This window comes from Leucopleurus acutus (genome assembly GCF_964270905.1).
Source record: "Leucopleurus acutus genome assembly, chromosome: 11".
In the NCBI taxonomy this organism is placed as follows: Eukaryota; Metazoa; Chordata; class Mammalia; order Artiodactyla; family Delphinidae; genus Leucopleurus; species Leucopleurus acutus.
This window is the reverse complement of record NC_139152.1, coordinates 7622322-7633787: the sequence shown is the minus strand read 5'-3', so window position 1 is coordinate 7633787 and position 11466 is coordinate 7622322. Positions and strand designations below refer to the sequence as shown.

Sequence of the window (11466 nt, the reverse complement as noted above, 5' to 3'; positions counted from 1 at the left end):
TTCTTAATTATTCTTGCAACATTGTATTAGTGTTTCTGTATTTTTAATTTGAATCAGAAAAATTTATATTTTCAATCCATTTATGTAAATTGTTAGCAAGCTTCTTTAGAGCTGTAAAGCTGCAGTTCAAACTAGCAAGGAAATCATGGCTTTAACAACCTGAAGTTACACGTTTGCGATGTGTGTAGTTTTAATTGTGAAGCAGTCACATCCAACATCAACAAAATAAGGTTGTCTTCTTACATATATTCATTTTGCTGATGTTTCCTGCATCCAAGCTAAAAAATTTCAAGCGACAGCTTTTTAACCTAACTTCCTTACCACTATTTTTAAAAACAGTATTTATTCTGTAAATTAGTGATCTTTAAGTTTGGAATATTAGTGTTTGATTGATTGATTATGTGTGTGTCTGTGTGTGTCTGTGTTTAAAGCTGATACTTTTAACTGAAGTAGCACCAAGTGACTTTAACTGTGTTAGCCATAAATTACATAGCACAAATCTACAAAACTTGTTGAAATAAATTTATGTAAATGATAATAGGCTTGTATAGTTAATATTATCCATTTTTCATTTGTATAAGACTGTATTTAAAGATTCATTTGTCAATAATATATGACCTGTTTGTGATTTGATACATCTGTGTCTACATCTATACCTCTAGTCTATTTCTCCCCCTGCGGATCATTTTTCATTCCCTCCATGGCTACCATCACAGACCAAGTTACCATCTCTTACCTGGATTATTGCAATGGCCTTCTGATTGCTCTCCCTGTTTCCACACTTGGTCCCTTTCAGTGTATCCTCAAGTCTCATGGCACCTCTCCTAGTCTTCACAATTTCTTTAAGACAGCTGATAGTAATTTTATAAAAATAATTGCCTATTTCTTTAGGACATTGCAATAGTTCTAGAACTTTGAAACACTTAAAAAATCTAAACACTTTTTATGTTTGAAAATGTAATGTATGTGTGCATTAAAAAGGCAAACAGTAGGGGCTTCCCTGGTGGTGCAGTGGTTGAGGGTCTGCCTGCCGATGCAGGGGACGCGTGTTCGTGCCCCGGTCCGGGAGGATCCCACGTGCCGCGGAGCGGCTGGGCCCGTGGGCCATGGCCGCTGGGCCTGCGCGTCCGGAGCCTGTGCTCCGCAGCAGGAGAGGCCACAACAGTGAGAGGCCCGCGTACCGCAAAAGAAAAAAAAAAAAAAAAAAAAAGGCAAACAGTAAAAAACATTAATAAAAGTATAAGGTGAATCTCTCATTCACCCTGAACCCCTAAATGCCTCTTCAAAGTAACTATGATTATCGGTTTCTTATATGTATATCTATATATGTTATATTTCCCCCCGTGCATTCACACATGCACATGCAAAAACTACCTAGCTATGCCCCATCCAATGAATGATTTTAGGGCTATATTGTTGAGAAAGGAAAAGGGGGGTGGGAAGAAGAAGAAATAGGAAAGCAAGAGGAACATTTTACTTGATTCCTTATCATTTTTCTTTTAGGGACCCTTCAGGAAAAAATTTTTTGTGGTAATCTATAAGGCCTATAAAATTCTTGAAGTTCAAGAATTCTTAAATTTCACCTCAATTTTTTTATTTGTTAAATTCAAGTAAAATTAAATTTAATGTTTTAAAAGACTCATCTGTTGTATGATTTCTAACTATATCAACTTGGGATTTGAATTTTTTTCACTTTCATCTTTATACAATTGTGCTTTGTAGGAATTTTTAATAATAAATATGTATCATTTTTATAAGATGTAGTACAGTGATTTTTCTTTTTTAAAAAATTGGGGACCCCAATGGTAATAGTATTTAAGTCGTAACAGTGGTTTATTTGGGGAATATGGTCTTGGGAATATGAATGATTAATTACTCTTTATTTTTTGCAACTTTTTGGGTTTTCCGGTGCCTAAGTATTTATGTATCCTATAAAATACGATATTTAAAAACAGTCTCAATTGGATGATTTCCTTCTCAAAGAAGAATTTTCCTGATAAATAATTTAGGTTCTAATGATCTTTACTTTGGCAAATAAACCCTTAACAATTGTTTCTTTTCTTGCCAAACTTTGAAGGCAGAGTTAGTTGTATAACTTAAATTATAAATGGTGAAATAATATACATTAATATTTTTATATCTTTCAATATTGATGTAAAATGTAAGATAATTATAGCCACCTGAAATACAACAACAATGAACAAAAAAATGTCCACATGTTTTTCAATGTTTCCTCATTGATGTTTATGAGATGAAAAAAAGAAATTAGAAAGTTGAAGATATTTTTATTGGATTACTTTCAGGTTGAATGACTTTTGTTTTAAAGGCATATTGATTTCAAAACCACGGATTGTCACTTATGCCTAAGAGAAATAAATGTTTGTAAAGAAAGCTAATATATAGGGCTTTCCTGGTGGCGCAGTGGTTGAGAGTCCGCCTGCCGATGCAGGGGACACGGGTTCGTGCCCCGGTCCGGGAAGATCCCACATGCCGCGGAGCGGCTGGACCCGTGAGCCATGGCCGCTGAGCCTGCACGTCCGGAGCCTGTGCTCCGCAACGGGAGAGGCCACAATAGTGAGAGGCCCGCGTACCGCAAAAAAAAAAAAAAAAAGCTAATATATTATTTTCACTTGTTCAGTTGAATTTTCCCATTCAATGATTACGCGTTAATTCCAATGATTTCAAGGGTCTCTTTATGGTGCTGTGTGCAAGAAACATGGTTATAAAAGCTTCCATGTTATTTATATAGTCTTGAATAATCTTGTCAGTATTGATAGAATATTATGCAATAAATGGATAGGCTTCAGATAGGAAAGTGTCAAGTTGACTGTTGTCTTAGAATAATTTGACTATTGGACTCTGGTTCTGGCTGAGCAATAGATACATTTGGGTGCGATCCAGTTAGTCAATGGAAGAGAATAGAGAGGAAATGGAGTTTCTGAGATGAGTAGACTGGATGACAGTCTCTTTGGAGCTGAAGGTTAGCATGATCTTTCTAAGAAGGTGCAGTGAATGCCTTTGGCCGGAAAGTCCACACCAGTCTTTTAAGCAGGAATATGTTTCATGACTTGAAGAAGTTTCCTACTTATTATATAGGAGAACATAGGAGATATGCTTAGGTAGGGAGTGAAAAACAGGATGAAATTGAGAAGAGAAGACAGACTTTTCAGGAACTAAAAAGAAGACATGACACAGAGCCTGATTTCGAATTGTTCAAGGCACTTTCCAAAATCCTCTTCTTTGCTGGATTTGGTGCTTGTTCTGTGTCCCTGTATTTTCTTACAAATACTCATAACTGAAGCAAATGTACCAAAAGGAGAAATACTCCTTCCCCCCACCCCCGCCACAACATTGCTAGAGAAGCTTGGTAAATTCTGAGAAATCCCGAGACTGTTGTAGAGAAAAATGAACTTCTGTCAATATCATGAATTATAACATTCAAAACGATGTATTTTTGTTTACATCAAAGCAACAAACACTTATGAAGTCCTTCTAAAGTGCAATGCACACTTATGTTGGAGTTGTGCGGCTGTGATTATCGCTTGTTCCTTCTCATTTATACGTTACGTTGTGCCTTCTGTCTTGGTGATTTTTCTCTGTTCAACTATTTCTTTCTGGCATTTCACAAATCCGAAACATATTGAAGAAACAGGGCATATCATTCCAGTTTTGCCTTGGATTTGAAGAGTCTCTTATGGTGGCGCAGTCCTCCACTGTAACTATGTTGTTGGGCTCTCCTATATCCCAGAAGCTGAAAGAGAGAGACATGGGAGATTTACAAGAGGTAAAGTGACCTGTAAACTAGGCAAATTACATTTGTGTTGTTTAACTTCACAACAATTTTGTGAGGCAGGGATTATAATCTCTTATTGATAAAGAAAAGGAATCTCAGAAAAGCTAAACCATTTCTCTAAGTCACAGAGTTTGTGAACAGTGAAGTTAAACTGGATCTTTCCGACTTGCTGTTCTGCGATGATGTCTCATGGCTTTAGATCCAGAATGAGATGTTATGGGAAGGATTGATATCCTGATGGATTTGTTTCCTTCATACTCATATATCATGTTTGCTCCCTTTATTCTACAGAGTTTGTATTAACTGAGGCACATACTTCAGTCATGTTACAGTGCTGTAGTGAAACAATGTGTTAAAGGATCAAAGCATCCTACTTTTACTCTGTAAGAATCTGTTATCTTTCTCAAATCCCTGTTTTTGTCTCATTGATTGCAGTTTGTGGGCATAAGACTACAAATTCCACTCTGTCTTGCATGCATTTCCAATGAATTAGTGCACAATTCTAAGCCTCTTCTCATTTCATCTGTTATTTCCCCTTTATTCTTGATCTAGTTCTAGGAGATGGGAGCAGTAGATCCTTGTACTTCTCTTTTCTGTCTTCTACATCAGCTCTTTCCCTTCTTGCATCTAATATCACCAAGAATGGACTTGAATATACCTCCTGGACCAGAAGGAAGTTCTGAGGACTCTCCTCAACGGTGGTCTAACTTTACAATTTTGGCTAGTGTTATAATTCTACTACAAGAAGGAAGTTACCTCAGAGGCTTTGTGAAAGGTGTACCATCTACCCATTGCCACTGACCCTCAGTCACCTGGTCCGTCAGTCCAATATAAAACTCTTTCCTTTTAGGTTTCATACTGTAAAGGAATTCCTATGGAAGATACACACAAAATATGAGGAGATCAATTATCCCAATTCTGAACAAATGTTGAACGTAATTGTTATTAAAAGAAATAAAGTAGGATCTAGACTAGAGATGACAGAAAAATGGGCCTGAAATGGTAAGATCATAGAGGATTACCTCCTGATTTGTTTACTGTGGTAAAACATACATAACATAAAATTAAACCAATGAAAAAGAACCTTCAACAGAGAAGGAGGTTCTCAGTAACACAGTCAAAATTTGTCTACTGTTATTGGTAGCCCAAAACATTACAAATCATAGCTTAAAGATAATGGACATTTTGCTTGCCCTCTTTCACATGTTTATAAACATACTGGTCATTCTAAAATGAAGTCCCAACCCTCTTTTTTCCTGCCTTACTAATTAAGGAACTGAACATGGAAGTTCCTTTTTTTCTAGTTTCTAATGAAACTAGAAATGAAACTAGTAATGAAAATAAAGTTGGTATTGACTTACAGAAATGATAAGAACAACATGTATTTCAGTAAATTCACTTAACAAATAGTAACTGTGGGCCAAATACAGTACACATGTATGGAAAAAGGGATGTGTCCTGTGAAGGGTGTTTCATTGGCACTGGAGGAAGCTGTACTCCAACTACCTGCTCCTCCTGTGTGTTGATAACCACCAGATGAGCTCCCATGCTCGAGCAGTTTTTTAAGCTTGCTGTCCAGGTCATGGTGTTAGTAGAAAAGAAATAGCAGCTGGATTGAAAATATACCCAGTTCAATGGACAGCAATTCTTGACTGAACCTAGAAGGAGAGAAGTTTCTGTGAGAGTCCTCACAGAACTGGGTAAGTTACAGAATTGGGTAAGATAACAGAAACCTTCCTCTGAGCCCATAAAGTTCCTCATTTATCGTCCGAAGCCTTGAAACCCCTGTTATGCTACTGACATGGAACCCTATTATCTGTTCATAGACTTCCAAGTTCAGAGGAAAATTATGCATTTTATCTGAGTGTCCTCTAAGCAACCACCTCTCATGTTGCCCAAACAATGTACCCTCCACAGAATCTCCAAACTGGTTGTCCGGATGGGCTACAGTTCTTAGACTTACAGAATTTAAGTCTTTGAAGTTTATGGGAACCCTCCTGCACTGTTGGTGAGAATGTAACTTGATACAATCACTATGGAACACAGTATGGAGGTTCCTTAAAAAACTAAAAATAGAACTACCATATGACCCAGCAATCCCACTACTGGGCATATACCCTGAGAAAACCATAAATCAAAAAGAGACATACCACATTGTTCATTGCAGCTCTATTTACAGTAGCCAGGACATGGAAGCAACTTAAATGTCCATTGACAGATGAATGGATAAAGAAGATGTGGCACATATATACAATGGAATATTATGCAGCCATGAAAAGAAACGAAATTGAGTTATTTGTAGTGAGGTGGATGGACCTAGAGTCTGTCATGCAGAGTGAAGTAACTCAGAGAAAAACAAATACTGTATTCTAATGCATATATATGGTATCTAAAAAAAAAAGAAAGAAAGGTACTGATGAACCTAGTTGCAGGGCAGGAATAAAGATGTAGACATGGAGAATGGCCTTGAGGACACGGGGTGGGAGGGGGCAGCTGGGCGAAGTGAGAGTAGCATCGACATATACACACTACTGAATGTAAACTAGTTAGCTGGGGGAAGCAGCAGCATAGCACAGGGAGATCAGCTCGGTGCTTTACAATGACCTATAGGGGTGGGATACGGGGGGTGGGAGGGATTCTCAAGAGGGAGGGGATATGGAGACATACGTATGCATTGGCTGATTCACTTTGGTGTACAGCAGAAACTAACACAGTATTGTGAAGTAATTATACTCCAATAAAGATCTATTAAGGGCTTTCCTGGTGGCGCAGTGGTTGAGAGTCCGCCTGCCGATGCAGGGGTCACGGGTTCGTGCCCCGGTCCGGGAAGATCCCACATGCCGCGGAGCGGCTGGGCCCGTGAGCCATGGCCGCTGAGCCTGCGCATCCGGAGCCTGTGCTCCGCAACGGGAGAGGCCACAGAGGGAGAGGCCCGCGTACCGCAAAAAAAAAAAAAAATCTATTAAAAAAATTAAAAATAAATAGTACAGTCTCTCTCAATTTAATGGTGAGGAAATTGTAGCCCAGAGAAGGAAGTCATTTTCTACTGTCATGCAGCATTTTGCTAAGACTTGGATCAGGAGTATATGCAAGAGTATAGGGAGCATACTTCTGAGGTATTTCCAAATTTCCTACTCCATGCATTTTTTTCTCCTTCACCTCATTTTGGAAGCAGGTGATGAATGAAAACAAAAAGTGCACTTCTGGGAATAACACCTTCCACTTCTTGATTGACTCTTCAGACATATACCTCAAATTTATTCTAAAAGTTTGCTATAATGTCTGCAAAGTGTCCTGCCCCAATGCTAATTGCACTTCCAAAGTTTTATTCCTGTCCTCTTACCAACTCCTCATTATTCTCTGACAGTACAGGCAAGATTTTGCATTTAAAAGGACCTAACTCGACTACTTTGTTTATCCCCAAATCAATCTAGAAGCCAGAAAATGTTGATGTGTAAATTTAGCTGTTCAAATTTGATTACCTAATCCATCATTATAGCAGGAGAACTCCGTGGAATTCTCGAGTGGCTGGAGCTTTTTCTCATCACAGAGCTGAAAGGTGTGATATGTCACTGTAAGGAAAGGGGCACAGTTAATGTTCATTACTCTTGATAAAAATACATTATATCATCTCTGTAGTTATAAAAGTACCAATAATTATGATATTTCCTTACTATCTACTTTTCCTTCAGCATGGAGAGGAACCGAGGTTTACTTACTCAAAGAAGAGAGAATTCACATTTCATGGTTTTCCTTATTTATGAAAATAAACGTACATTTTTTCAGGCCCAAAGACCCAAAGAAAACAAATGTGTTTGCGCTCTCTCTTATGCCAAGTCTAACCTCTCAAACCTTCCTTCCAAGAAGTGATTTGTTGTGCCTCTGGCTAGGATCTCAGGGCAGGGTTACACTAATGACAAGGGTACGGGGGTGTGGGTGGAGGACTCAGGGCCACTAAGGAGATAAAAGATGCGTACCGTGAAAAATGTGTCACAGGTCACTGAAATTTGGTAACAGTTTTATACTGGTTGGGGTTTCTGGCTTGAGATAAATCGGGGGAAAATTGGAATAGAAATACCCTTTGTGGGAGAAGAGAACTCACAGGCAACAAGGAAGAATTCACTCCTAATATGCACCACGGAGCTTGAATTTGACCTTCAGAACTCACCAACACATCTGGTGATAAAACAGGCACTCAGTAGCAGGATGCAGAGCCCAGCAACGGTCCATAAGAACACTTGGGAAGAGAAACATCCTCTTTCTGGAGAAAGACATAGACATGGTCAATCTTCTCTTAAAATCTACAAAAGAGATATAAGAAATTCCTATTGCCCTGCTTATCTCCTTCCACTGGCAGTGTCTATATTGAGTAATTCTCAAACTGCAGCATGCATCAGAATCATTTGGAGGGCTTGTTAAAACACAGATTGTGGGGCCTCACCTCCAGAGTTAAAAATTCAGTAGAGCTGGTATGGAACCAACAAGTTCCCAGGAGCTGAGGACCACACTTAAACAACCACTGGAGTAATTCATTACAAACTTTAAGACTCTGACCCATAGACCTGGATAGATGTGCAGTTTTTCCTTTCTAACTCTCCCAGATTTCTCCCCTTCTTTCCCTATCTTTCTCTCTCTCTTTCTCCCTCTCACTCTTCCCTGATTTTCCTGTCTCTCTCCTGCTCTCCTCTTTTCAGTGTCTCCTTTACCAAGTCCTTTGTAAGGGAGTCAGATAAAACATTGATGATCTAGAAGTTCCTCTCCTCCTCCCTCCCAACACACATTTTACCTACAAGGAGAGAGTGAGTTGCAGAGATGTGAAGTGACTTGCCCAATGGGACACAATGAACTATGGAAAGGGTAGCTCTCCCTAAACTCAATCTCCAGCAATCCAGTCTTCTAACATCTAGTCTTCTAACCATCCTCTTTTATTTTCCTCTCTTTCACCCTCTGTCTCTCCTCTTTTACTCTACTGGATATTTTCTATTGTCCTATCCCCAACGTATTTAACATCTCTTCCGCAAAAAGATCTATGAAAGAAATGGGATAGTTGCAAATTTTACCTGTGCTTTGTGATGCAGATGATTTGGATGAATCCATTCTTTCTCTTTCTGTCTCTCCCTCCTCCTCTCTGTCTCTCTCCTCAGTTTCTAAGTATAAGAGTGTTTTGTTGATAAGATTCAAAGAAAAAGAATCTTTAAGGATGAATACTTTAACTGTATTTTAGGAAGTTCAACCCTAAGACTTAAGAAAATTAACTTGCTCTGTGGCTGTGTGTTTAAGTCAGGATTTCCTTTATTGCATAAGGAGGGCAAGGGAGTTTATTGGGCAGCAAATCAGTCTCCTCATTCCAGGAAACAACAAAATGGGGAAATTATAACATTTTAAGTACCAACAAAACAGACTGACCTTAGGGAGGTATGAGGGGCTTAAAAAATATTGTTTTATTTTGGTCGATAAAATGTTTCTGCTTTCTTCCAGACTTAACTCATCCCCCAAATTTTCCTTGACACCCGTGGAGCTTACCTCTGCACTCTCAATTTCACTTTGATCTCTTTTTTTAAAAATTTTTATTGGAGTATAGTTGATTTACAATGTTGTGTTAATTTCAGGTGTACAGCAAAGTGAATCAGTTATACATATATCCACTCTTTTTTTTTTTATTTTTAAGATTCTTTTCCCATATAGACCATTACGGAGTATTGAGTAGAGTTCCCTGTGCTATACAGCAGGTTCTTATTAGTTATCTATTTTATATATAGCAATGTGTATATGTCAATCCCAATCTCCCAATTTATCTCTCTTCCTACTTATCCCCTGACAACCATAACTTTGTTTTCTACATTTGTGACTCTACTTCTGTTTTGTAAATAAGTTCATTTGTACCCTTTTTTTAGATTCCACATATAAGTGATATCATGTGATATTTGTCTTTCTGTGTCTGACTTACTTCACTCGGTATAACAATCTCTACATCTATCCGGGTTGCTGCAAATGGTATTATTTTGTTCTTTTTTATGGCTGAGTAATACTCCATTGTATATATGTACCACATCTTCTTTACCTATTCCTCTGTTGATGGACATTTAGGTTGCTTCCATGTCCTGACTACTGTAATTAGTGCTGCAATGAACATTAGGGTGCATGTATCTTTTTGAATTATGGTTTTCTCAGAGTATATGCCCAGGAGTGGGATTGCTGGGTCATATGGTAGTTCTATTTTTAGTTTTTTATTCACTTTGATCTTTACTTTTACACATTCGTTAACTGAAAAGGAGACACACCGTTTGGCACAGAGCTGGGCACATAGTATATGTATTTATACCTTAGTGATGTGAATTTCTTTGCATCTGTCATGTTTTTCCTTCCTCTTTCATTTGCAGGTCTTAAACAGTCTATTATTGTGGATTTATATGTCTTTTATCGAGTGGTGACCAATAGGCTATTTTACAGGTCCAACTCAGTTGAACAGCCTCATGTAGCATGACTACGTACTTTGAAACTCAGCCCAATTTCTTACATCATAACACAGCTTCTGAGGCTTTGGAGGCTCAGTAGCAAGTTTAATTCTATTGTTCTGGATTATTTGGAGGTTTTTGTTTTATATTGTAGCCTATTTCTCCTAATGGGAAAAATGAATTTGAATGTCAGAAGAAGCAATTTCAATTAGACATTAGAATATAGTGCCTTTCTGGAAGATTAGCTGGATATAGTAATGTCCCATTACTATAAAATACTTAAGAATAAGATCAACTGGTCTCAGTTGATTTAAATTCATGTTAGTTTCATATATATATATTTATATAATATTTAAATTCACATTAGTTATATATATATATATAAATATATAAAACCTGGTAATCCCCACACCCGATGACTCACAGACTTGCTATGTGTTTGAAAATATCCCTGGTTTCAAAGGGACTTTTTATTATTTCAGTGTATTGGTCAATTCCCTCTGCATTCTCCATTTAACAGTTACATAGATTAATTAGAGAATGTTTAAAAATTATACACGTTTATCTTGTAAACATATGCAATTTAATGTGTACTATCAGCAAATGGCTTTTGACTGGTAAAAAGAGAGAAATTATCTAGTGGGTGAGTTATATGAATTATTAAATGATAAATCACACTGACCACAGTCCATTATTTATTAATTATTATCAATCAGCAGGAACCAATATTAATAAACAATTATGCATTAATGATTTAATGAATATATAATTAACGATATTAATAATCATGTTTGAACCAGCCAAAATATGTATATGATTTTATCCTTTGTTTTATCACTTTTCCCCAAATTATAAAAATAATATTTTTATAGTTAATAATATGAGAAAAATATGACAGGTAAAAGACCTCCCATCTTATCCTTAGTACATGCTTGTAAAGTCAATCACAGTGAACAATTTCTTCTATCTACTTTGAGAGATTTTTTTAAGTTTATATATAAGTGCAGTTTCTATATATTGTATATTCATTTTTATGCAGTATTCATTTATTCATATATTCATTTTTATGCAGATAAGATCATACCATGCATGCTTTTAGGCTTTGAAAATTACTTTTATATTCATCAATGTATTTGGAGTTTATCTTCTTATTTCTAATGTTTAAATTTTTCCATAATTTATAGAACAGGAACTTTTGAAGGACATTTAAACCATGTC

At 37.1% G+C, this 11466-nt stretch overlaps 2 protein-coding genes across 2 annotated transcripts in view; one reads left to right on the top strand and one right to left on the bottom strand.

The window, feature by feature from the left end:
• The window catches only part of NECAP1 (NECAP endocytosis associated 1), a gene marked incomplete at its 5' end in the record, with an annotated part of 101738 nt that overhangs the window by 21515 nt on the left and 68757 nt on the right, over positions 1–11466 (top strand). The window lies entirely within an intron of this gene.
• On the bottom strand, positions 3593–8890 carry LOC309968179 (C-type lectin domain family 4 member E-like; the record flags this gene model as incomplete). Its single annotated transcript, XM_082849358.1, has 6 exons — positions 3593–3751; positions 4550–4665; positions 5300–5451; positions 7276–7365; positions 7962–8054; positions 8854–8890. 6 exons carry the CDS (start codon positions 8888–8890, stop codon positions 3601–3603), a joined length of 639 nt encoding a protein of 212 aa, XP_082705484.1. The 3' UTR covers positions 3593–3600.